Source organism: Phascolarctos cinereus, unplaced genomic scaffold (genome assembly GCF_003287225.1).
Source record: "Phascolarctos cinereus isolate Bilbo 61053 unplaced genomic scaffold, phaCin_HiC Scaffold_5;HRSCAF=322, whole genome shotgun sequence".
Classification (NCBI taxonomy): Eukaryota; Metazoa; Chordata; class Mammalia; order Diprotodontia; family Phascolarctidae; genus Phascolarctos; species Phascolarctos cinereus.
In genome coordinates, this window is record NW_027555958.1 from 46,686,446 (window position 1) to 46,714,124 (window position 27,679).

General features: G+C 41.7%; 1 protein-coding gene across 7 annotated transcripts in view; it reads right to left on the reverse strand.

The window, feature by feature from the left end:
- Positions 1 to 378: 378 nt before the first annotated feature.
- PDE4DIP (phosphodiesterase 4D interacting protein) overlaps positions 379 to 27,679 on the reverse strand; it is a 279,980-nt gene continuing 252,679 nt past the window's right edge. For 6 of the 7 annotated variants that reach the window (XM_021003403.2, XM_021003385.2, XM_021003377.2 and 3 more), the window contains 10 exons: positions 26,857 to 26,976; positions 25,278 to 25,467; positions 23,390 to 23,514; positions 20,607 to 20,843; positions 15,876 to 15,992; positions 14,688 to 14,914; positions 7,707 to 7,850; positions 6,224 to 6,362; positions 3,775 to 3,821; positions 379 to 1,654 (listed from right to left, as the gene is read on the reverse strand). In XM_021003403.2, the coding sequence (XP_020859062.2) occupies positions 1,565 to 1,654; positions 3,775 to 3,821; positions 6,224 to 6,362; positions 7,707 to 7,850; positions 14,688 to 14,914; positions 15,876 to 15,992; positions 20,607 to 20,843; positions 23,390 to 23,514; positions 25,278 to 25,467; positions 26,857 to 26,976 (1,436 nt within the window). In that variant the 3' untranslated portion in view covers positions 379 to 1,564. Of the gene's footprint in view, positions 1,711 to 3,774; positions 3,822 to 6,223; positions 6,363 to 7,706; positions 7,851 to 14,687; positions 14,915 to 15,875; positions 15,993 to 20,606; positions 20,844 to 23,389; positions 23,515 to 25,277; positions 25,468 to 26,856; positions 26,977 to 27,679 lie in introns of all 7 variants that reach the window. The other variant, XM_021003358.2, reaches the window with a different exon arrangement.

Sequence of the window (27,679 nt, forward strand, 5' to 3'; positions counted from 1 at the left end):
TCATGTGTCAGCTTGCTGCCTGAGTTTCTAGGGGTGGGCCACATTGGGAAAAGTAGTGACTTCTATCATTCAGAAGTGTATGCTGCTGCACCTAATGTGAACCTACAGCTCTAGGGAAAAGTAAGGGAAATGGTCACTGTCTTGTTTTGCATTTTCCAAAGGAGATGAGGTATGTGCATAAGGCTTACTTAATGGGGATATGGAAATCTCAAACAAATAGAGCATTCCTTAAACCTAGTCCACCATTACAGACCTGTAGTTAAGGTATGGCCCCCAAGTTTAGGGCTGAGGGTCTCCAACACCATGAAATGAGCAAATTCAAGAAAGGAGGTACATTCCATATTTAACTGGTGTCTTAATTGAGTGGGAAACAAAAAGTTCAAGTGAAGAAAAAAGCTTTTATTTCTTATACACAATCTGCCCTCCCCTTAGGCATAAGACAGCCTAATAAGGAGACTGGAATATCTCTCTCCTGCCTCCCTCCTGTCCCCAACCATCTGTCCTGTGGCTCACACCACTGTGGCAGCATATATACACACATGTATCCTACAAGTACTGAGGTGCCACAAAGAAGGTTTCACCACAGCGGAAGTCTTCTTGCATTTCACCTAAGAATGGGCTTCACTTTGCCTAACTGAGGACTGAGAATGGAGGCTCGATGCTGGACAGTGTCTGGTCAGCTATTCCTGATTCCCTAAGAGGGAGAAACTAGGATAAAGAAAGGGTACAGCAAGTAAATACCATCCCACAGCTAAACCAAATCAAGTGAAAATTGTGTATCGCAAAATGGAGAAAAAAAGAATTAAATGATTAGATATAGAAGGTGGGAAACAGTCCAGGAATCCAGCCATTTATTAGGCCACTGCTCCGAGGTGAGGAGGACAATCTGGCTTAAGACCTCCATGTCTCATTTCTCTCCACACCAGGGCAAAAGTAGGCAAGCCACCATGGTGATCCTTCCAGGGATGAAATTTCAGTTCTGGATGTTACTTTCTGTATGTTATTTTTTCCATGTTTCCATCTCTCATGAACAGTCTATATGAGGCTGCTCCAGGAAGAGGAGAGTTGTGAATAGTGACCACCAAGGGGAATAGGTCAGTATTTCAACTGCCCTTTGCAACTGCTCATGCATAACTGGAAAATATGCTTCTAGAGTCGCACTGATCTATGCACTTTCCTAAGGGATTATAATGTCCAGTGTCTGTGGGCCATGCCGCTACCCATTCAAGGGGAGGATGGCTATGTTTCCCCTGAGTTTACACATTTAAAGGACAAGTACTGAAGAAAGAAGCTTGTGCTGCAGACATCTAGGCTTTCTGCTCCCTTGGGACGGGATCCAAACGACCCAAGGCTAAGGTAGAAGCAGCATTTTAGGTTCTACACCCATAAATAAGTTTCTACATTTTTGCCCAGAGCCAGGTGTGGGTCCCTGCCAGGATGGTGATAATACTGGATTGTTGGGTTCCTTCCATTTCCATGCACCTCCAGCAAGGTAATGCTCTGTCTTCTGCTTCTGGGTCCTCTGAGCCCCACAGTGCGGCTTTCAAAGGGACCTGGCTGCTCCTCAATGGTTAGGTAACTGGAGAAATCGCGGACAGGCATGTCCCTCCTCTTGCTTCAGGGCCCCCTGATGGCTTCGCTTTCTGCCTGGCTCCTGGAAGATAGGGGTCACATGACCTGGGTGTATGGCAGAACTCTTTGGGAGTTAACCTGCGGGTGGAATACAAGACAGCAGAGTAAGTCTGGTGTTACTATGAGTGCTGAAATTGGAGGCACAACTGAATTAACAGGTTAGCAGAAGCCCAGGATAGCCACTGGGAGAGAGATTATATTCATATTAAAGGAATCAGCAGGGTGGGACAGTCTCAAGTATGGGGAGAGGAGATCAGGGCCAAGCAGCTAGACAGAAAGCTTCTAGGTAGACCAGTCTATGGGTCCCCACCTATAGGTATTGGTGCCCTCCTTGCCTAAAGCTGCTGCAGAGTCAGAGTCCACAGAATCACTAATCAAAGCTGGAAAGCAGGACGCCACAGAGCTCCACCATTACCCAACCCTGATGTTTTGCAGATGAGGAAGGAGAAGCTGGGGAAGGGTGTGTGGTTTGCCTGGGGTCACGTAGCTAATTAGTGCTAGATCTATAAACAAACAGTCTCCTTTCTGCCATTACTCCCTTTCCTCCTCAGTGAGATCTCTGATTAGTAACCTCTATTTGGAGCAAAAGGATAGTATTTCATGCTGTTCGAGGAGAAAAGCAATTAGCATCTAAAGCCCAAATTAAAAAGGAAGCATCCTGCTGGGGAGAAAAGATGGAGCCATGCCTCTGGCTCTGGTAAGAGCAACTTCTCCTCCCTCTTTGCAAGCGCCATAGAAAAGTGTCACAGGGACCTCACAGAACACCAAATAGAACCCCATTATTTTATAGATGAAGAATGGGCCTAGAAAGGCTGAATGGTTCGTGCCCTAGTTGTACTAGTTGGAATTAGAATCCAGGTCTCCCAACTGCCAGTCAAATATTCTTTCCACTACACCACAGAAGCCTTTGATCATGGCGGAGACATGGCGGAAGCAAGCTGGGAAAAACCAAACAGATGTGAGAGGCTGCTGTTACCTTTGTTGGGAGAGGGATGAAGCTTTATGTAATTAATCTTGGAAGTGTTCTTCTGAAGGGGCTCAGAAGAGAAAGGGATTGTCCGAGAAAGAAAGAAGGGATGTTAGCATGGAGAAGAACAGAGTCGTTCCCTATCCCACTCCTCTGAAGGTGGTCTTCACACCAGGTTACCACTTGCAGGTTCTTGGAGTAATGTTCTCAGGAGTTGGATTGGCAATACTTTGGCCATTGTTTTAAAGTTATTCCCTCTGCTTATTTTAAAGGCTTCAAATAGCTCATGGGAGAAGGGTTTTCTCCCAGTTAATCCTCATACCTTCATGCTTTTGCTTCAACAGTATGTGTGTTTAGAAGTCTTTTCTTTAAGCCATTCCCTATTTTAGGTTTCACGTACTATCCTAGTCTCTTCGGAATAAGATCTAAGACAGCCTTCCTATTTGAAATTTTTCATAAAGAAATTTATAGAAAAACTCTCTGTTCCTCCTTAAAGGAAAAGGTTAAAAGTAATGTTATATTGTGCCTGCTGCTTTTCTCTGTTGTAGTTGTCTCAACCCTTTGCTATTCAGAAATAAAGTAGAAGAAATGGAAAAATCCTGATGCGAAAGCTAGTTTGCCGATGCAGGACAGACCTGTCAGATCCCAGCCCTTCTCCATCTCCCTTTTCTTGAGTTTTATTCACTAGGGCTAGCCAGCCTAATCTCTACCCATCCCATCCCCCAATTCCTACCCACCAAGCCTGACAAGCATCAGCCACTCTTCCCAAAGAAGAGTCGTGATGGTCCCGATGTTTCTTTCTTTAGTTCCCTCCCTCTCTTCTCCCTGTGGTTGTCACACAGCCACGATTGCTTACATTCCCTGTTCCTCCAGGTTGGAACTGAATTGCATTTCTTCGGATATCAAGCTTAAAGTAAAAAGGGGGTGATGGAAATGAACAGAGAAGAGCGTGAGTGAGGTTAACAATATAAGAGAGGTCACAGAGGTGACAAAGAAATGAGAAGCAGAACAGCAGCCCCACTATGATGATTACAAGTTGTGGAAAGAGCATGGTTTCCTTCAAAGCTAAACTGCAGCTTTGGTGGTCACCTGGTTATAGGTGCAAAGGCTGATGGATGAGGTAGCAGTGGGTCCCATGATTAGCTGATAGAACTGGCCACTGCCAATTCTCTTACCTCAAGATTTGTCCTTGCCTTCTTCAAAACATCATGTGTCCTAGTTACTGCAACAACAAAAAAAGACAAAAATCAGAAGAGTCTGCTAATGACTCCCTTGGTTGAGCATAAATTTGCTCTCTGGCTTACCTTGCTTGGTCAGTCCCGTTTCTCTCATTCATGATTTCTGTCCATCAGAATCCCTTGCCCTCTTATCCTATTACTGTTCTTGCCAACTATCCCCCAACCCCAGATTATTCACATTGGCCACCTCGTCCAGTTCCACTGCTGAATGATACTTCATTCGTGACTTCAGGAAGCCATGAAACCATGCTGATTCTGTTCCACATTTATGCTGTCTGATACAAATGGGCCCTTGCTGCTGCAAAGCAATCTTTTTATTCTTCCCTGATCAGCTCTCCATTCCAAGGACTCTATAATAGAGACTCCTTGAAACTTCTCTTCCTCAGCCTCCCGCAGAACTCTTCCCTCTCACCACTTCAGTAGAGGACATGGCCTCAACTTTACAAATAAAAGAGACCATTCACCTCTACTCTACACATCAAAATCCCCCTGACTTATTTCCCTTATTTCCTCCTTTATTCAAGTCTTTGACGAGACATGATCCTTCTCATAAAGAACAACTCTTCTACCTGTACCCTTCATCCCATCCACTTCCCATCTTTCTAATCTACAATCTATCCCTATTCTTCTCTATTGCCTACAAACCCAACCAAATCTCTCGTTTTAAAACACACACACACACACACACACACACACACACACACACACACACACACACATACACCCCTCTCACTTAATCCTATTAAAAAATAAAAAAAAAACCTCTCACCTAACATCCCCTTCCAATCTATCACCCTATGTTCCCTCCTTCTTTTCACAGCCAACTTCTAGGGGGAAAACCTCCATTCTCTTTACACTTTGCCTCTGCTTCTTCTTCTCTCACTCCTCATCCTTTGCAGCCTAGATTCTGACCTTATCACTCAGCTGAGAACAAACTCTCTGAAGTTACCAATGTTCTCTTAACTGCTACATCCAATGATCTTTTCTCAATCCTCATCTATCTTGACCTTCCTGTAACATTTGACATTTGTATTTTCCTGGCTCTCTGTCTTCTTTGTTTTGTTTTTGCACGATACTGTTCTCTCATTTCTCTTAACTTGTTCTTAATCTCCTTTGATGGATCTTCATCTATGTTCCATTCCCTGATCATGGATAAGCTTAAAAGATCAGCCCTGGATCCTCTTCTCTCCCCTCTCTTTACTCTCTAGGTGAACTCACTAGCTCCCATAGGTTCAATATCCATCTCTCTCTATACAACCCCAATATGTATAGCTTCTGAGCTCCATCACTAGACATTTTAAATTGGATGTCCTGTAGGTATCTCAAACTCAACATGTCCAAAACAGAACTGATTATGTTTCCACAACAGCCCACCCTTCTCTGCCTAACTTCCCTCTTTCTGTTGAGGATACTAGAGCAACTTTCCAGTCATCTAGGTTCACAATCCCAGTGCCATCCTCGACTCTTCATTCCCCATCACCAAGCAGGTAACCCATTTTGTTAAGTCTACCTCTTCTCTTTATTTATGTGACTACCCTCTTAGTTTCAAACTTCATTACCTCTTGCCTGGACAATTATAATAGCTTCTTATTTGGTTCTTCCTACCTCCAGTTTCTCCCTTTTCCAGTCTATCTTAACACAGCTCCCAAAGTGATATTCCTAAAGCACATGTCTGACTGTGTCCCTCCCCGGCTCAAGAAGCTCCTATCACTCCCTATTGCTTATAGGATAGAATACAAATTCTTCTAGCACTTAAAGCTCTTCTCAACCTGGCCCAAATTTATACTTCCAGGTCCTGTTACACAATATTCCTCTTCACACACTGTTATGATTCACCTAGACATTGCTGCTGGTGCCATACATTTTGTCCTTTTTTTGTGCCCTTGTACAGTTTCCCCTATGCTTGGACTCCTCTTCACCTGCATCTCTTAGAATCCACCTCTTATTCAAACCCCATCTTAAGCACTTATCCTGATCCTTCTCCACCTCTCCTCCCCTCAGCTACTAGTACCCCTCCTCGTACCAGATTATCTTCTATTTACTTTGTATATATTATGTATCCATTATATGGCCACATTATTTTTTCTGTGATAGAATGTAAGCTCCCTGAGGACAGGGACATTTATTGCTAGCTTTGAATCACCAGTGTCTAGCAGATTGCCTGACACATAATAAATGCTTGTTGATTGATGCGACATAATGCACAGGAAGCATGGGGACATCAGGAGAGCTCCATCCATAGACACATCATGTGATGGACTCTCTTTGGTCTCCATGGTTACTGGACATCTAGCAGAAGGGCAGGGATGTGTAGAAACAGTTTCTCCTTTTCCATCTTGCTTCCCTAACCCTCCAATCTTGAGCAGTGCTGGCTGGGAACACCTACATTGGTTGATAATGAACTGCTCCATGCTCTCCTTCAGCCGGTTGCTGGTCTTCAGGCGTTCATTTGTACTCTGAAGGAGAGTCTCTTGCTTAGACAATTTGGTTTTCAGCTCTAGAATTTCTCCTTTCATTGACTCCTCCTAAATAAAAGATGGGGTTCTTTGTTAGAATACCTAACAAGTACTATAAGCTGTACAACCCTGAAAGCCCAACACAGGAATCCACACCCTTCTCAGCTGTAATTCGGGGATGACTTTTCTCTGTGACAATCACCAACACCCTTCTGCTTCCCAAAGAAAGCCTGGTTCTGGAGATAGGACTTTGCAGGGATGGGGATTTAATGCATCTAAAACAGGCATACAGATAAACTGAGAGCCTGAATTAAATAGGACGTGTTAGAATTTTAATTAAAAAAAAACCACCTATAATCTTTTTCTTCTTTGCAATTACCAGGGTCCTTTGACATCATTTGCACTGGTACTGTGTCATTGTATGAAGGGTGGGCATTCATTAAATATTTGTTAATTTATCAAGCAACTGGGAGAATGAATGGACTGGGGAAAATTTGCATGTTTAGGCTGATCAAGATTTGTCAAATCCCTTGAAAACAATAAACAGTCTTTTAGACTGATACAACTATCTGTAACTGGATCTAGGACATTAATCCAGTATCTAATCTATACTGGGGGAAAGGGGTACTGGATTCAATCTAGAGATTTTCTAGCTCAGAAGCCCTTAATCTTTTTTTGTGGCACAGACCCCTCTGGCAATCTGGTGAAGCTGCTGAACCCCTTTCTCAGAATGTATCTCATTTACATTCATAATGGAAGGGCATGCTACATTTCAGAAAGAAGTTAGTGGAAATAAAGATGTATTTTTTTCCCATCCAAACTCATAGATCTCTTGAAATATGTCCACCAACTCTGTTCTACCCCGAAAGCCTGGCTTGAGCTCAGAGAAGAGTCCTTGGAATGACTGCCAATTTCTCAGACCTTCCCCACCTCCTCCCCCAGAATCCTAAGATTCTAAAGCCATCCCAGGCCTTCAGTGTTGGTGCCTGGGAAGCCCTATGACTTAATACTACTACCAGTTTGTGATTATGTTAGTTCACCTCTTAATTGGGCGGTGAAGGTGAGTTATGTGCATCTCAAGGTTTATAGTGACCATAAATTTAGGGATCCCGGATTTTATTCTTGGCTTGTAACCTACTTGATTGGCAGTCTGGATTTAGTCATAAAGTTGAATCTCTTTGCCACCCTAGGTCTATAAAATAGAGATCAGGCAAGTATTTCCCACCTCATGTAGTACTGATGGCTGTAGTGGAAGAGTTTAGTGGAAGCCAGGTAGTGTAGGGGATAAGAAGCTCCCTCTCTCCTAAGGCTAGCTCCTGGAAGTTCCCTTTCTCTGTCGCTCACTCCTGGCTTCTCCTGGGGGAGCACTTCAATCTCTCCTGAAACATGCACCATATCCCTCCCACCTCTTACCACTTTCCTCTGCTGTGCAGGGCTGTGGGTACTGGGCAGGGCTGCTCTCCAGAACATGGTGAGGAGAGAGGCAGACTCCTCCAAGATCTGATGCAGGGTACTGGTGCTGCCCCGGAGCTGATGGATGCTTTCAGAGGCGAGAACCTAGTAAAGGAGAGAAAGCAAACATGCTTCTAAGGTTTGAACATGTTCCTCACGGCAGGGCTCTGCCCGGAAGAGAATATCTTGGACTCCTGAAATACTTTTCTGATTGGATAACCCAGAATATGCAACCTTGAGTAATGACTTCTGTTGTTAGAGAGGACTGATCCGCTTCTAGCTCTCTGCCTCTGATGGAGATTTCCCTCTATTCTAAGAGGCAGCTGGTAGAGCAGCTGGTAGAGCAGTGAGTAGAGGAAGATTTCAATTCAAATGCTGCCTCACACGCATACTAACCATGCAACCCTGGGCTAGTCACTTAACCTCTATTTGCCTCATCTGTAAAATTAAGGGTAATCTAGCACCTACCTCCCAGTGTTGTTGTAAAGATCAAAGGAGATGTTTGTAAAAAAAAAAATGAAATTTAAAAATGCTTAACACAGTGCCTGGCACATCTTAGGCACTATATAAATGCTTATTCCCTTCAATTCTTCTCCAGTTATATCTCCTTCATCTGTCCCTATATCACCTGTCCCCTCCTACTTCCCTACCTTCTCTGGCTATTGGGGCTCAGCTGCCTCAGGACTTAATCACCGCCCCCTCCTCTTAAGTGGTCGGTGAAGGTGAGTTATGTTCATCTCAAGGTTTATAGTGACCATAAATTTAGGGATCCCGGGTTTTATTCTTGGCTTGTAACCTACTTGATTGGCAGTCTGGATTTAGTTATAAAGTTGAATCTCTTTGCCATCCTAGGTCTATAAAATAGAGATCAGGCAAGTATTTCCCACCTCAAGCCATCATACCACAGTCAATGAGTGCTGCATAAAATTTACAATGACAAACATGTTTCCTTCCTTTCTTCCCTCTATCCTTCCCTTCTTTCCTTCCTCCATCCCCCCTTCCTCCTTTCCTTCTTTCTTTTATGCATCTTCATTGACATTTTGTGAATTATGTTAATCCTCTGCAAAAACATCTGCATCTGGCCTCTATGGCCAATTCACTTCAAGGCAGTCCTCATTAACCACATGGACTCATACCCTAGATTTTACTTGCCATTGTAGCCATTCTCAGCCCTGGATTATTTCTTGGCACCCTTCCCCATCAACTACTTCCAATCAGTGTTGACCGTTTAACAGGAAGATCTTCTCTGCCTCTTTCCCTCTCTTTCTCTCTTTTATTTTTATTAATGACCTCCGTCTTTTACAACATGATTTCTGGATTCCCCCATATTCACCAGCACCCTTATGAATCCCCAGCCTTGTACGTGACTGAGAAAAACAACTAAACAGAAACACCAACACTACAACTGTGCCTGAAAGCATATGCAACATTCCACAACCACAACCCCCCACTTCTTCAACTTAATTTTCCCTTAATTTTTCCAAGAGACAATATTGTTGATTGTAACTACAGTGTTTGGAGTTTTATTTTCATTTTAAAGTTCACATTACTGTAGTTTTTGTGTTGCTTTCCTGGTTCTGTTTAATTCTCTCTGCATCAGTTCAAACAGGTCTTCCCATGTTTCTCTGAATGTCTTATTGGTCATCATTTTTATGGTTAAAAATATTCCATTATATTCATGTCACAGTAAACTTCCAATTAATGGACACCCATTCCAGGTCTTTGCTAAGATAAAAAGTGCCATGACAAATAGAAGAATAGTATATTTGGGGGCTTTAATCTCCTTGGGGTTACATGTCCAAAAGTGGGAATTTGGGGATAAAGCAATTTAGTCACTTTTCTCACATAATTCCAAATTGATTTCCAGAATGGTTGGATCAATCCATAGCACTATGAATAATGTATCAGTGTATCTATCTTTCTGCCGCCCTTCCAACACTTTTCCACTTTTTGTCATCATTTATAATTCGATAGATGTGAGGTAAAAACCCAGACTTGTTTTAATTTGTATTATTATTATTAGTCATTTGATGGTTATTAATAGTTTTAAGTTCTTCCTTTGAAAACTGATCATATCCATTCACCACTTACTTACTGAAGAATAACCCCTTGGTCATAAATGTCTGTTATTTCCTTATATGTCTTAGGTGTCAGATTTTTATCAGCTATTTGATACAGAGATTCCCCCCACACACAGAATTTAACAAGTTTTTGCTTATACTAACTGTATTGACTTTATTTGTGCAAAAGCTTTTTAATTTTACATAATCAAAATGGCCTATTTTCTCTTTTCTGATCACTTCTCTCTGTTGTTTGATTAAGAATTCTCCCCCTAGACGTAGTTATAAAGGCTATTTCCATTTTCCTTTAATTTTTTTAATGATATGATCTTTTATATTTAGGTTATGTATCAATTTGTAACTTACTGTGCTATATGGGATGCTCGTCTAAAACCTAATTTTTGCCAAACTGCTTTCCAGTGTTCATGGTAGTTCTTGTCAAATATGGATCTTTGCCTCAAAAATTTGTATTCCTGGGGTTATTGAACATTGAGCTATTAAGTTTGTTTCAGATTCTTGCTAATCTAATCAATTCTACCGGCCTACTTTTCCATTTTTTAACTAGTACTAAATAATTTTGATGGTTATTCCAGAAACTCTGGAAGTACTGCTCCCCTTATGTACCTAATTTTTCCAACTATTTCTCTTGAGATTCTAAACCTTTTGTTCATGAATGTAAATCTTATTTTCTCTAGTTCTGTTAAATAACACCTTGGTAGATTGATTGACACGGCATTTAAGTCTGTAATTTAATTTAAATAGTACAATACTTTTTTATTAGGTTGATGGAGCTTAACTATGGAGCAATGAATATCTTTCCAATTGTTTAAATTATTCTTTATTTTTATAGAGTGGTTTGTAATTGTGTGTATAGATATAGATTTATAGATAAACATATATAAATGTGTATGTGTCTTGGTAGATTCGCTCCAAAATATTTTATTCATTTTGTGAGTATTTTGAGTAAAATTTCTCTATCAATTCCTTCTGGTTTTTATGATTGCTACATAGAAATGCTGGAGAGGAGTGAATTTATTTTGTATTCTGCTACCTTATGAAGCAGCTAATCTCCTCAGTTAATTTGCTGATTTACTCAAGTCTTTAAGTTAACTATCATACAAATACTTTCTTCTCTTCTTTGCTCATATTTGTGCTTTTATTTCTAGTGTCTCATTGCGAATCACTAAAACTTATAAAACTGTGTCAACTAATAAAGCCTGTGCTTTATCCCTGCATTTATTAGGGAAGCTAATGTTTCTCCATTGTAACAATGTCAGCTTTTGTTATTAGATATATACTTTGACCATATCTTGAAAGGACCTTTACTATGCTTTTTAAGATTTTTAGCATAAGCAGTTGCTTTATTTTTTTCAAAGGCCTTTTCTGTATCTATTGATATAATCATGTGCGTTCTGTTTTTAATGTGATTATGTTAGTTTCCCAATGTTAAACCATCCTTGCATTCCTAATAGAAGCACAACTTGTTCATATCAAATAACTTTTTAAAATATTTTGCTGTACTCTTTTTTCTACATTAAAAAAAATTTGCATCACTATTCACTAGTTCTATTGGTCCATCTTCTCTCTCGATGCTTAACCCTATCCTGGTTTTGGTAATAGGAATGTCTGTGTCTTAGTAAAAGGTTTCTTCTGTTGTTTAGTTCCATAAATTTTTATCTTGTTTTCTTTGTCATTTTTTTTTGTTTCAAGCATAATACTTGATCATTGTTATAGATCTTTTAAAATTTTATTTATTTTAGGCAATTGGGGTTAAGTGACTTGCCCAAGGTCACACAGCTAGTAAGTGTCAAGTGTTTGATCTGAAGCCAGATTTGAACTCATGTTGTCCAGACTTCAGGGCCAGTGCTCTCTCCACTGCACCACCTCGCTGCCCCTACTTGATCATGGTTAAGGCCTTTTAAAAAATTCTCACCCATTATTCCTTCTATCTTGATGAGTCCTATTATGAGGTTTTTATGCTTGGGAGCTCAGATTATACTTGTTCTTGAGCAGACTTTTTGCCTTTTGGGTTTTTTCTATTATTTGTAGTTGCTTATTTCAGGCTTCCTTCCTTGCTGTTTGACCCCTCCCTCTTCCACTGCATGACACCCCCATTTTCTCCAACACAAATTCCCAAGGCTGAACATCTGTAATCTTGAATTGGTGGCTATGAGGGACAGCTAAGTCGATGGAAATTCTGCAGTGAGAGGATAGGGGTCTTCTAGTCCTCTTTCCCACAGGCACAGAACCCCTTCCCCTCTCAGTGGCTCCATCGTGCTCCATCTTCCACATCTCCTGTTCACTTGCTTTCCATCAAGTATCCTACCTCTTATGGGCCTGAGAGGGTTCCACTGGGGTCACTACTCTGAGGGGAGGGGGTTGTCATCATAGCCAGAACTTGAAACTCAAGGCCAAAGTCTATGAGGTGGCTTGTACTAACTGAGCTCAGCACATAGGATGGACTGGAGGTGTGTAGGCTGACTGGAAGATTTAAATATCTCAGTTCTCCAATGCCATTTCAGAAGACTTTTTACTTCATGTGGTTTTTCTGTCTTCCTAGTTTGTGGAAGATTAAATTACTATATATGGTGCATTTTTTTCTTGATTTCAAGTGGTAAGGTCTAGGGAATTATGATAAAAACAACTACTTTGCCATCTTGTGAATCATGTAACCAAAGATGGGGCTTTATATCATACATTCTTGCTTTTGTTTAAAAAAAAGGCCTATGGAACACTAATACATTGTTGGTGGAGTTGTGAAATGATCCAACCATTTTGGAGAACAATTTGGAACTATGCCCAAAGGGCTACAAAAATGTGCATACCCTTTGATCCGGCAATAGCACTTCTAGGGCTATATCCGAAAGAGATCAAACAAATGGGAAAAGGACCCACATGTACAAAAATATTCATAGCAGCTCTTTTTGTGGTGGAAAAGAATTGGAAATTGAGAGGATGCCCATCAATTGGGGAATGGCTGAGCAAGTTGTGGTATATGAATGTAATGGAATACTGTTGTGCTATAAGAAATGATGAACAGGCTGACTTCAGAAAAACCTGGAAAGACTTATATGATCTGATGCTGAGTGAAGTGAGCAGAACCAAGAGGACTTTGTACACAATAACAGTCACATTATGTGATGACTAATATTGTTAAACTGAACCCTTCTCAGCATTACAAAGATTGAAGACATCTCCAGAGGCCTCGGGATGGAAAATGCTGTCCACATCCAAAGAAAGAACTATGGAAGTCAAATCACTATCACTTATTTTTACCTTTTGTTCAGTTTTGTTTCATCTTTCTGATGGTTCCTCCTATTGGTTTTAATTTTTACTTACAACTTCACTAATATGAAAATATGTTTAATAGGAATGTAAATGTAAAGCCTATTATATCAGATTGTGCACTGTCTTGGGGAGGGTCGGGGGGAGGAAACGGGAGAAAATTTTTCAACTCAAAAGCATATGGAAGTGATTGTTGATAAATCAAAATAAATTAATAAAATTTTAAAAAAGGCTTAATTAGTATTAATACAATTTTACAGAATCCAAAAACTTATACGTACTCTGATGTGTTTCATCATTATTGCTATTAGACATTTATCAAGTTTTTCCAAGAACCAGAGACAAAGTAAAATATGGATTATATGTATCTGCAGTTATTTATGGTATATACTGTTATGTTAATTGGCTTCCTAATGTTAAATCACCCTTACATTTCTAGTAGAGACAGAACTTGTTCATAGTAAATAACTTTTTTGAATATTTTACTATAATCTTTTTGCTAGACTTTTGTTTAATTTTTTTTTTTTTGCATCAGTATTCACAAGTTATATTGGGGCAGCTATGTTGCACAGTGGATAGAATGCAAGGCCTGGAGTCAGGAAGACTCATCTTCCTGAGTTCAAATCCAGACTCAGACACTTACTAGCTGTGTGACCCTGGGCAAGTCACTTAACCCAGTTTGCCTCAGTTTCCTCATCTGTAAAATGAGCTGGAGAAGGAAATGGCAAATCACTCCAATGTCTTTGCCAAGAAAACCCCAAATGGAGTCACAAAGAGTCAGATATGACTGAAAACAACTGAATAGGGCCTGAACATAAATGGATAATGCAAAAATTTACTCATTCATTCTCAGGTGATTCTCTCCATTTAGTGCTCTAAAGTGTTCTGTATACAAGATATCTCGGACTGGACATCCCTACTGTAAAAAAAAAAAAGTCACCTCTCTGTGACTCTTCTCTGTTCCCAATTTTCCCATCATGTTGGATATCAGATGTTCCACGTTAAGAATCTCAGTATAAGACCTGTTCAAAACAGCATGATCACTCAAACCACCTTTAAGCATCAGCCCATCAAAAATCTCTCTCATCCCTCAAACGATTTTTTTAAAGCCTGTCTTCTCTGTGAACTTCCACTGCTCCATGTAAATGCGAAGATCTCATGATTGTTCTCTCTGATTCTCTGTATGCTGAGAACAAACTTCCCCATAACCTGTAAGGTTGCCAGTGCTTGCTTATCACCTTAATGTTTTTGCTCTGCCATTCGTGTCTTTTACACAGCCCCAAGCACCTAAACCCTGCTTTCTAGGTAGGATGCTTGCTTCTTTGTGAGCTTAAGGCAGTGAAAGGAGCTAGGTGAAAAAAAAAAAACTTGAGGACTTGTACAGTTGAAACAATACAGCTCATGTGCTCCAAACAGGAGCTGGAAAGGAAATGGTCTGATTTTAAAGCAGCTGAATCAAAGAATGACTAAGAGAAAACAGAAGCACCAGCAGATATCAGAAAGCCTGGAGGAAAAGAAGAAATATTGGGGAATGAGAGAGGGGAAGAACCCCGAGGTAGGAAGAAAAGGATGAAAAAAGAGTCAATGATCTGATTACCTCAGTGCCTCGGGCTTCCAGGGCAGGTGAGTTGAGAGTGACCTGAATGAGAGAGACCATCTTATGCACCAGAACTTTTCCTTCCAGGATCTGCTGCTTCAGGGCGCTATAGTCATCGATGTGGCCAATCATGTGGCGACCACGCTTGTTGGCAAATGAACCATCGGGAGCATCCCCCTCCAGCGTGGGAGGGCTCTTCTTTCCAGGGGACACATCCAAACCCGATCCTGAAAAGCACAATAAAGTGCAAGTCAAAGCTTAGCCCTGTTACTCATGGTAATTACTCTGTAATCACTCAGTGCTTTAGTTTAAGGACCAAAAGACCAACTAGGGAAAGAGGCTGGCATTTGGAAAGATAACCTCTGGGAAATATCCAGAACTGGGGGCAGTAAGTTGAGGCAATTTATTCTAATCTTTTTTTTTTGGTGATGTAATAGGGATCAAGTGACTTGTCCAGAGTCACACAGCTAGTGAGTGTTATGTGTCTGAGGTCAGATTTGAACTCAGGTCCTCCTGACTCCAGGGCCAGTGTTTTATCCACTGCGCCACCTACCTGCCCCAATTTATTCTAATCTTGTTGACATCTTCTTTTTCAGTTCCTTATAGTAATATTATCGGGTAGTCAGATATAATTATAATCGTTGAATAAAAGCAATGAAAGAAAAATAGGTGTAATACACAATTTGGGGACAGAAAAACAAAAACAGAAGAATCTTGATTACTTTATGTTCTCCTACAAATGGAGGGGCAGGTGGAATAGTAATTAGAAGGCTAGTAGGAGAATCCAAAAGATCTGGTAAAAACTTGCTTCTGGCACAAAATAGCTACATGACCTTAGACAAGTAACCTCAAATAACACTCTAAGAATTACAGACAAATTACTGATCTGCATTGATGATGGAAGTTTCTACATCAATGGTGGTTCAGACTGGGGGAAAAAATAGGAAAACGTGCAAGGAGCAGAGGGCTTCTGGCAATAACGAAGAGGAGGCATATTAAAGGAAACAAAGCCATAAAGGTGGGAAGTCCTTACCAGGCAGAGTATCAGGAGAAAACAATAACAGGCAGGGCTTAGAGCATAAGAGTAAACCACAGTGGAGGCAACCTGCACGCACATAGTCAGGCTGTGACTACTTCCGTATTATTCTTACGAGCTATCACAATTCTCTTCAGTCATCATATTTGTACCTTTTGCTCTATGGAAGGAGGAGGTCTCTGGGTCAAGAGCACTGGATGTGGCTGTGGAGAAGACTGAAGTTGGAACATTCATACCAACGTCTCGAACTGGAGGAGAAGAAATTGAATCTGCACCAAAAAGACAACCATAGACATCAGCCTTTCCAAAAAGTGCTTCACCAAAAAACATTTGCAAACCTAGTCTTTCCCTCCTAAACCAGTGTAACTCAGTAATCACAAGGCAGAGATAGACAGACAGAGACAAAGAGAAGAGAGACAGAAATAGGGAGATACATATAGACATGGAGACAGAGGGACATCCAGAGCCGATCCATCCTATTGCAAATGAGCCTTATGTGTGTTGGGTTGGCCCTAAAAACCAGAAAAGATTTTTTGGATCAACATTCCCTTTCTTTCTCTCTCTCTCAATTGATCTAGAGATATACATACATAGAACCACGGGTCTATGTATGTGTGTGTGCATATGTGTATGTATATTTTTAAAGGACTACTGCTTCATTGTAATTAAGGTCTATTACTTTATGAATTATAAACATATCAGACTCTTGTGAAAAGCTCTTTTAGAGGAGACCCCAAACTACTGGAACAGACTGGAATCTAATTGTTCTTCTCTTTAAAAAGAAAACTTTCTGATAGTTGAAAAGGATTCCATAAAAAAACAACTGCCAGGCCAAGCTATGGGGAATGAAAGCCCATTCTATTCACCAAATCTGGCATGAAAACTTCCTAGCATGGGAAGGATATTAATGTATACACACACACATACACACACACATCCATATATGTATGTGTATGTATTACATATGAATGGATAAAAAAGAAGAACGGGGAAAAGAGTGTCCTTGATGGATAGAAATGGGAGACTGATGGAGGCCTGTTGGAGAGAGAACATGGAAGAAGAATCTTCAGAGATATATAACAAAGGGAACAGAGAGCAATTTGCTGGCATTGAAACAGAGTGGAGCCCAATTTCCTACAAAGGCTCTCTGTGATATGTGAGCCGAAGCAGAAATAAGCAAGAGAGTGGGCATGAGGCCTTGCTACTTCCTAACAAGATAAGGGGAAATGAGTACACAGGAGATAAGAGTGCAGAATCAAACGTGACAACTCTCATGTGTTCCCAAGAGAAAAAACACAATATCAAGGGGAAATCAGGGAACAGATCTTCTGAGAACTGAGATCCTCATAGTCCTGGAAAGATGGGGGGCAAGCATGGAAAATAGTAGCAAATGAAGAATGTGACCTAGGAAAAGTTGAAATGAAATATTAGAAAGTCAGCATTAGAGAAGTCTGAGAGGAACTTTTCCCTTACAAGAATAAGGCTGAGCTCATGGCCTCCATGCCAGCTGCAGCTCTGGGGTTTATTGGCCAGCATGTCCCTATGTAGGCAGGAGACATGAGTTGATAAGGGTGGTCAGGACCCCACCCTGATCTGTTCTAGCTGGAACACAGTCCACTGAAGCATATGTGGAGCTGAGCTGGGCTCCCCTGCCACTTTCAGGGACACATTGCTCAGTGCTGAAGGGTTTTGAAGCTGGTCCTCCTGAAGGCATCAGGAGGAGAGGGGCTGAATCAGAGAAGATGAGCCATTGAGCCTGGAAGAGTAGACCTTAAAAGCAGTGACTTCACCCTCTGGTACTTTCTCCCCATTTGTTGAACTTGTGGGAACTCTATGGAAGCATCCTCTCTCTTGGACTTCTTGTGGGGGAATAGTGGCTATGATAGCTGCTCAAACATGGCAAACCTGAGCCTCGACCCCCATTCCCTGGCTGACGCTTCTGCTTTGTTTCTTTCCTTGAGCCTGGGTGACGGAACAGAGATCCTGAGATGATCATTTTTAGATCATGAGTTAGAGTCTAGGATTTCATGGATCCCTCAGTTGGAGCTAACTAGTAGCAAAAGGAATTTCTATATTTACACTCTTCTCAGCAAAGATGCCCACTGCCAGGAGAAAAGAGCCCAAGCTATGTCCTAGCTGGCCAAAAGATATGGACCTTGAAGGAGTCGTTTGGAGAGTGCAGAGCCAAGGTGAAGATAAAATGGCTACTCAACAGTCTGTATTTTAGTGTTTTAAGCACCCTGCCCCTGGGCTGCTCTAATGAAGAACAGCACTGGGTTCACTAGGTACAGATGTTTCAGGATGGTTCAAGTGGGAGAGAGTAAGGATCCCTCCTGGAGGAAGCTCAGATGAACCAAAGGTCCCCACGCTGAGAATTCTCACTCCACCATGCAACCTAAAAGATCACGATTCCCAAATGGCTTTTGTTTGGTGGCCCCTTAAAGTCCAAAGCAAGCTATGAAATCTAAATATCTGGAGGTCAATTAAATAATTAAATTCAAGTAGCTTTTCCTGAGCATGAATTATGTGGAATGAATGCACAGTGTCAGGACTTGAGGGGTATCTAAAGAGATAAAAGCCATTGTACATTTCTTCATGGAATTTATAATCTAGTTGGGAAGCAAGGATAAGACATAAAAGTCAAATGAATAGAATACAGAGTATATAAAAGAACCACAATGCAATATCAGATTTCAAAGGAGGGAGGACTCACTTCTGTCTGGCAACCAGAAAACATTTCATGAAAGAAAGTAGAGTTTTAGGTCTTGTAGGAGACACAAACTTAATGAATTTTTACTAAATCCCTGCCCTCAATGAGTTTACATTAGAGAATAGAAGTGTCTTATTAATATGTAAATGAACACAAATAAAGACTATATTGCTATTTTTTTAAAAGTGTTTGAAGTATAACCTCTCGGGATTTATAGGTTATGGAGTCATGTCTTAACTTTTGTCAATGTATGCTTATGAATCTTTTGTGTTTTAAGCATTTCTTTCGTAGAAGTGGAAATAAATCTCTGCCCTGTATCTTCCCTACCCTGAACACCTTTCCTCTTTCTTTTGGCTAGACCCTTGACACAAGTCAAATCTAAGCTTTAAAGTGATTTACTCAAGAGCTCTGGGATAGGGGACACAGAGGGCCAAAGGCAACAAGAACCTGATCCCTCTCTTTAGAGGCTGGACTTCCCCCAGGACTGATCCTGGAACGTGCATGAGGCCAGAGTTGAGAGGCTCCTTATATTCCAATCCACCCAGAAAACCAACTGGTATGTTTGTTATTGGAAAATGAAAATACTTATAAGGAGGAGGTAAGAGATTGAGCAGCCACACTGTTTCTTTGGCCATGCAGACCTCACATAAGGCTGTACACTGATGTCCAAAGAATCTCCACATTTTTCTGTATCCCAGATCATTTAATGATTCTGGACAAATACAACTCCCTCTCTTTCTTGTTTAAAATGACCTCCCTGAAAAGGACCCACATGTACAAAAATATTTATAGCAGCTCTTTTTGTGGTGGCAAAGAATTAGAAATTGAGGGGATGCCTATCAATTGGGGAATGGCTGAACAGGTTGTGGTATAGCAATGTAATGGGATACTACTGTGCTGTAAGAAATGATGAGCAGGCAGACTTCAGAAAAATCTGGACTTACATGAACCGATGTAAAGTGAAGTAAACAGAACCAGGAGAACACTACTGTAACAGCAATATTGTACGATGATCAACTGTGAATGACTTTGCTAGTCTCAGCAAAACAAAGATCAAAGACAATTCAGAAGGACTTATGATGAAAAATGCTATCACCTCCAGAGAAAGAACTGATGGAGTCTGAATGCAGATCAAAACACACTATTTTTCACTGTATTTTTTTCTGGGTTTTTTAATTTGGTTTGTGTTTTCTTTCACAACATTCCTAATAAGGAAATGTTTTGCATGATAGCACATGTATAACCTACATCAAATCGCATATCATCTCAGGAAGGAGCAAGAGGAAGAAGAGAGGGAGGAAGGGAGAAAATTTGGAACTTAAAAATTTTAAAAATGAATGTTACAATTGTTTTTATGTGTAATTGTGGGAAACATTTAAAAAAAAACAACAAAAGTGACCTCCCTGGCAAAAGAAAACCACTTAGGACTCAACTTAGATCAAAACTCCTTCCACCTAGATTTAAAGCAGAGCCTGACACTGCTGCAGTGGGAAGACTATGAATTTGGAGTCTGTGCTGTTGCTTTTCAGTCATTTTCAGTCATGTCTAACTCTCCATGACCCCATTTGGGGTTTTTTTTTTTGCAAAGATACTGGAGTAGTTTGCCATTTCCTTCTCCAGCTCATTTTACAGATGAGGAAACTGAGGCAAACAGGGTTAAGTGACTTGCCCAAGGTCACCACAGCTAGTTAATCTTGTCTCTACCATTTACTAGCTGGAGACTGATCTGGGAAAACTCACTACTGTTCTAACCTTAGTTTCCTCATCTGTAAAATATCTGAAATAATACTGGTCTACCTACTATACAACAATAAGAACTATAGTGTCTGGAGTATCAAATTATTGTATAATAATAATAATATTGTACAGTGCTTACTATGTGCCAGGCACTATGCTAAACACTTTACAATTATTATCTCATTTGAGCTTCACAACAACCAACCCTGGGAAAGACGGGCTATTGTTTTCCCCATTATCCCCATTTTATAGTTGAGAAAACTGAGGATGGACACCTTCCACATGGATGATAATGAATGGTGGATGATGATGATGTCATCTGTAGCCCATAAGAGCTCAGTGTAGGGGTCTCCCCCACAGACTCTTTGAAGACAACCCCACCCCCACCCTATCCCCAACTCTTCACCCCCACGTCTATGTGAGGTTATTTTCCTACCTTGGAAGAACTGCCACTTGTCCCCAGGGCTAGTGGCTGGGAAAGCCTGAGTCACGCAGGAGGAGCCGAGGGTGGCTTTCCCAGGACTGCCATCCAGCTGCTGCTCCAGCTGTTGCCGCAGGGAATTGTTCACCTGGATGCTGTATTCCAGCCGACTTCGGAGAGCCCGAACCTCTGCCACAAGGGTGCTCAAGTCACTGCTCAGAGGCCCTTGTTGATAGATGTCCCAGCTGTAAGCTGAAAGATTGAAGGACAATTTTGGTGCCATTGCTCTGGGAACTTCCTGCGGAGTCACTCCCTCCTGCCAGAACTCCCCCCCCTTCCAGGCTGACTCCCTTTTTACCTACTTCACCATCTCTGCCAGTGGTGGTACCAGTCTCCAAAGGCTTGAAATGCTGGCATCACCTTTACATCTGTCATTCCTCTCCTTCCCTTCCTATATGCGAGCTATTGTTAAGTACTATTCATTTTCTCTTTGAGATGTCTCACTTCTATCCCTTCTTCTGAACAACAAGCATTCTGAGCTCGAATCAGTCTGATCAGCCATAGTTGGATGCATTGTACCTTGACTCCAATATAGCGATGTCATTTTGGTCCTCTTCAAGAACAGACAACAACAACCGACTAACTAACCAACTAACCAATCAACCAACTAACTAACCACCCAACCATCCAACTAACCAACCAACCGTCCAACCAACCAACCAATTAACCAACCACCCAACTAATCACCCAACCAACTAACCAACCAACCAACTAACCACCCACCCACCCACCCACCCAAACAACCAACCAACTAACTAAACAACCAAGCAACCAACCAACCATCCACCCAACTAACCACCCACCCAAACAACTAACCAACCAACCAACCAACTAACCAACCACCCAACTAACCACCCAACCAACCAACTAACCAACCAACTAACCAACCAACCAACTAACCATCCACCCAACCAACCGATTGCTGCTTTTGTCCAGGAGCTCATCATCCCTTCCCACATTACCTGTCTCCTTCAGCTTCTCTCCATTGTGACCAATCCCACCCTTTGATGTCAAGAAGACAAAGTCCACACTCTCTTTCAAATGAGAGTTTTGTAGATAAAGACAGCCCCAATGCACCCTGCCTCCCAACCCCGGTCTTCTCTAGGCTAAATGTCCTCAACACACACCATACTCATTTTCATCTCTGTTGCCTGTTGTCCTACCCTATCAATTCTCTTCCAAATCTTATCCTGTCCGTTAAGACCTAGCTCGTCTCGTCTTTGCAACACACCTTCTCTACCTTCCTATTCTTGTTTTGTCATCTGTAAAACAAGGGAGTGAAACTAAGTGATCTGTAAACAAACTTCTTTCACTATCTCCCTTCTCTAATGCATCGTCATTTTTTTTTAATTCAGACTTGTGATTTCATTACAGGGAACTCCCAATGTGGAAAATACCACCACCAATGCAAATCTGTAACTTGGCATTTTAGACAAGTGCTCATGGTCACATAGCTTATAAATGTTAAGAGGATTTGAACTCAGATCTTCCTGACTCTACTACATCACAAAATCGGTAAGATTATTTGGGAGAGAAGATTAAAACAGCAGCTCAGGTGGATCTAGAAGGCTTCATGGGCACAAACTGAGCCTTGAAGGCAGTTTGGGATTCTAAAAGGCAGAGGTGGGCAGGGAATACACACTAGGCATAGGGTACAGCCATTGCAAAGGCACAGAGCTGGGAGATGGAGCAGGATGTGTGAGGAAGAGTAATAAGGCTACACACAATGTTGTCTCATATTAATGTTGTTTCAATTAAACTCCTTACGCCCTTTTCATGTGAAATGCCCTCAAGGCAGATCTTCCCTCACCTTATACTTAAACAATTAAATTTTTTGAACCTAAATGGGGCTTTAATTTATCCCTATTATTTTTTTTAATCCAGCCCCTCTCTCTGCTATGGCATACTGCCTCTTTTGAGCATCTTGTTGGTAAACTTAAGTCTTAAATACATTTTATTTTTCCCCAGTTGCATGTTAAAACAATTTTAAAGCATTTTTTAAAGTTTTAAGTTCCAAAGTCTATTCCTCCACCCCTCCCCTTCCCTGAGACAGTAAGCAATCAGATTCCCCATTGAATTTTGCCTTGTTGAAAGTCATAGACATTTTATTTGTCTAGTGTCTGTCATTCTATATTTAGAAAGCCCACTCTCTCCCCAGAAAACACATTCTACTATAATGTGGAAATATTATATTGCCTGTGTTGTGGATAAAGAAGATTCCCTCAGCTTTTCTGGGCTCTGGACCAAACTACCAGGTAGATGTTAACAAGAGAGATGAACTACAGAGTCTGGGCTATTGGGTTGAATCTGTGTATCATGAGTATTTGAAACCTGCTAAAACTGTGAAACCAGGAATCCAGAGGTATTCTTGTCTTGAAGGCAATGCAACTGGATTTCTTCAAAAATCCAGTCTATAACTTAGGCATTTCAATAATTCACACTGACCTCTATAACTTGGACATTTCAATAGTTCACACTGACCTCTGTCTTAAGTAACCTGAGCTAGAAGGTTTAACTGTGCTATTGTCTTATTGTCAAGGCTGCTTAGACACGACCCCAATCACACTGTAGTTAGCTCCTTCCTAGGATTTATATCTGCAAAGGTCCTTCCTTTTGTCCTTCTCTCTTCTCCCAAGCCCCAGCCCATCTTTCATGGCATCTCTCTGCGAAGGAATGCTATATATCTGTGGAAGATGGAGTTCCCAGGGCAGGAGGCAGCTGGCAAAGAGGTCCCTTACCCTTCAGCACCTGCTTGGAGCTCCCATAGAGCGTTTCGTAGACCTGCAGCTGCGACTGGAGGGACTTAAAGAGCCTCTGGTTCTCCTCACACTGCTGCTGCAGGAGAATCATTTTATGCTGTAGCCTACCAGAAAAAAAGAGCAGGGGTTAGGAACACCTGGGATTCCACAGACAATAGACCCATCAGGATAGCATCACTGTGACCTAGCGATGCTCTCTAAAGACAGGTGCCTTAGCTTGGTATAGGGCTGGTGTAAGGGCACTGTGCTACAGCACTGAATATCACCAGGAGATTAACAGGCTCTCCATAGAATTGTATCTATTGGTGCAGGTAGGTGGTACAGTGGATAGAGCACTGGACCTGGAATCCAAAAGACCTGAGTTCAAATCCTGCCTCAGATACTTCATAACTGTGTGACCCTGGGCAGGTCACATAAACTCTGTTTCCCTCAGTTTCCTCACCTGTAAAATGGGGATAATAATAGCACCTACCTCCCAGAGTTGTTGAGAGGATCAAATGAGATAATAATTGTAATTTCTAGGCATACATAGTAGGTGCTTTATAAATGTTAGCTATCATCATCATCATCTCATTTAATCCTCACAACCACTCTGGGAAATAGGCTACAAATGAAACCGAGATTTAGGGAAGTTAAATGACTGGGCCAGGGTCACACAGCTAGTAAGTGTCTAAGGCAAGATTTGAACTTCCGGTCTTTCTGATTCCAAGTCACTCTAAGCCTCCTTATCTACTGTGCTACGCTGCTCCCCAATTTGTTATTCAGTCATGTCCAATTCTTGTATGACCCTGTTTGGGGTGTTCTTGGCAAAGATACTGGAGTAGTTTGCCATTTCCCTCTCCAGCTCATTTTACAGATGAGGAAACTGAGGTTTAAGTGACTTGCCCAGGGTCACACAACTAGTAAATGTCTGAGGCTGGATTTGAACTATGTAAAGATAACTTACGTAAAGTTGTTGTGAGGATTAAATATAAAATAATCCACGTAAAGTACTTTGTAAACTATTTATATAAATGCTATTATTATCATCCATGGAGTAATGGGGCCTCACTGTATCACTAGTCATACTTTGTTTTGTTTGGAAGCAATTTGGGGTTAACTGACTCGCCAGGGCCACATAGCTAGTAAACGTCTGAGGCTGGATTTGAACTCAGGTCCTCCTGACTCCAGGGCCAGTGCTCTATCCACTGTGCCACTAGCTGCCTCTCGCTAGTCATAGACTGAAAGAAAAGGGAGTTTCTCAGCAGGGTCTCTCCCACTCTTATGGCAGGAGTCTGCTAGTAAATGTTTAACCGACTAAAAAAAAAGCACATGACAGACTTTTCAGTTTAATATGCATTACTAACATTTTCTCCATCACTTTCTTAAGTCTAGACCAGGACTTCTTCAACTTTTCCCACTCATGACCCCTCCTCTAGTTTCAGCAGCATGATTGGTATTTTGTGGCTCGAGGGCACGCGGACATGCTTTGTTTCTCCACGCATCCCACGGCAAGCGCTTCCAGAAACACCTCGCATTCATTAAGTGTTTGATTTTTAAGTAATTTTTGGTCTTTACACGTTCAGAAACCCTTTACTGTTGGCAAATCTGCCACTCACAGTTGAAGCAGCACTGGTCTGGACAATGCACAAAACCCTAAAACCAGCCTTGATTTGTAGCATTTACTGATGGCTGAGGTGTAAGTGCTCACGCTGAAAATTGATCAGGTGGCTTCCTGAGCTGTCCCCATGGCTTCCATCACACACCTGATTAAGGAGTGGTTACACAAGGCGGCAGGAACAGAGGCAGAGAAAGAAGCTCTGACTCGCCAGTCTTGCAGAAGGTAGGAAGCAGAGAGCCTCTCTGCCCCTACGCTGGCCCCGCTCACCTGTCGTTCTTCTGCTGCAGGGAGAGCTGCTCCTCGCGGAACTGCAGGACCTCCTGCTGCTTCTCCTTCAGGTCCTCCGCGGTCTGCCGCCGATCTGCCTTCTGCTTCTCCAGTTCCATCTCTAGCTCTTGAAGTCGGGCACGGGAGGCCAGCAGAGCCTCCCTCAGACGCTCCAACTCCCTAGAATGCTCTGATGGGGCAGGGAAGAAGGATTTGGGTTTCTGAGACACGGAGGTGCCCAGACCCCTTGGGACCCCCCCAAACCCCAGCCAGGAAGAAGGGAGCCCCACCACAAGAGACTCAGCAAACTTAGATAAGGGGAAGTTGGAGGGAGGGACCATATGCTTGCAGATGGCCATCGGGAGTGGGGCAGCGTCCACCAGAGGACAAACAGACAGTTATTTAGTAGTCTTGGTGTGACTTAAAAACAAAAGAACACCTGGGCAGTCAGCTTAGCATCCTGGCACTGGGAAGATATAGTTGCTTCTCTCTGGGAAAGTCTTCTATACAATATGCTTGAGAAGACACACTGAAAAGGCTAGTAGGGTTGAGTTCTCTCAGCTGTGTTTGATTCTTAGTGACCCCACTTGAGGTCTTCTTGCCAGATACCAGAGTGGTTTGCCATTTCCTTCGCCAGCTAATTTTACAGATGAGGAAACTGAGGCAAATAGGGATAAGTGACTTGCCCAGGGTCACATAGCTGGTAAGTTTCTGAGGCCAGATTTGAACTCAGGTCTTCCTAATGTAATAGGCTCTAGATACAACATTCAATGCAGCTCCTAAATGAAGCCAGATTAATAATGATAGTACCAGCTTGTATTTATATATACCGCTTAGTCTCCATCACATTTAAGGCAGCTGAGTAGCCTGATGGATAGAGAGCTGGATTTAATAGTCAGGAAGACCTGAATTCAAATCCCACCTCATTTAACTGCTTTCATTCTCAATTTCATCTGTAAATCATAAATCATAGGTTTGTCATAATTACCAAGAGCTATGATAATTTCCTATTTATGATGGGTATTGTATTTCTTGCCTTCTTAACAAGGGGAGGAGTGGAAAGAGGAAGGAAATTTGGAACTGAAAATATTTTTTCTAATTTAATTTAAAAAAGTGATAAAAGAGAAATAATAAAGTTTTTTTTTAGCAAACCTTGAAGTGCTACATATATGTGAGCTATTATTAAATATTTGATACAACCCTAAGTGGTAGGTAGAGGAAGTATTAATTATCTTAATTTTACAGATGAAAATAAAAACCTAAGGTTCAGAGAGTTAAACAAATTTGTCTGTGGTCATACAAGTAGGAAATGACAAAATTAGGACTTGAACCCAAGCCTTCTGTTGCTAAGTCTGATTGTTCTTTCTACCATGCCACACTGCCTCTCTCTCTAGCCCATGGCCCACCCAAGGCAGCTTGACCACAGGTTTGCCCTCCTAGAGCCCACGGACCTCTTCTTACAAAGCAGTCCAGATCCAAAGTCACTCTGAGAATTCTGAGCAGCACGAAACAATGGAAGCAGCTTCCGAATCTCCCCCATGGATGGAGGAGGCCAGAGCCTGGGATCCTGCCCCCTTACCTTTGGAGAGGTGGCTCAGCTGAGCCTGCAGGTTCTGGTTTTCTTCCCGGAGGATTCTGTTCTCATTGCACAGCTGGGGCATGGACTCCAGAGCTGGCATGTAAATGCTAGCAGAGGAGCCTGTTACAGGAAGGAAGCGTTGGATAGCTCGGTGAGTTATACATACGCATCCTCTGGATTGACTTAACGACATGCTCATTCCCGATCCCCAGTGGCTCCAATCTACCAGAGCAGAAATCCCCTCCACCTTTTTTTTTTGACAGGGTATTTGTCGGGTAGATCTAGAGAATTCTGTAAACAGAATATACCCAGATTTGTAGGGAAGCCTCTCATAATTGTCCTTGTGGATGGGATGGAGAGGGGTGGGGCAGATGAAAGTACAGGTAGGCAGATTCCAAACAGACTGAATGACTGGACCAAAGTGTAGATACACATCAACCTGGAAGGAAGTCTCTAGTAGAGTGCTTCAGGGATCCGCCCTTGGCTCTGGGGCATTCATTATTTTTCTATATGACCTGGATTGCCATTGGAGTAATAAATGGTGGGTTTAGCTAATTCGCAGAAGGCTCAAAAGTAAGAGGGATAGGTAACATGCTGTATGACAGAGAAAGGATTCAAGGGAAGGGAAGAGAGCAAGCACTTCTTGAGCACCTACTATGTGCCAGGCACTGAACTAAGAGAGTTTTACAAATATTATCTCGTTTGATCTTTACCACAACCCTAGGAAGTAGGTGCTGATTTTGAAAGACTAGAATAATAATTCAAAATCTAACCAAATAAAATTTAATATAGATGAATGGAAAGTCTTACTTTTAGACTGTAA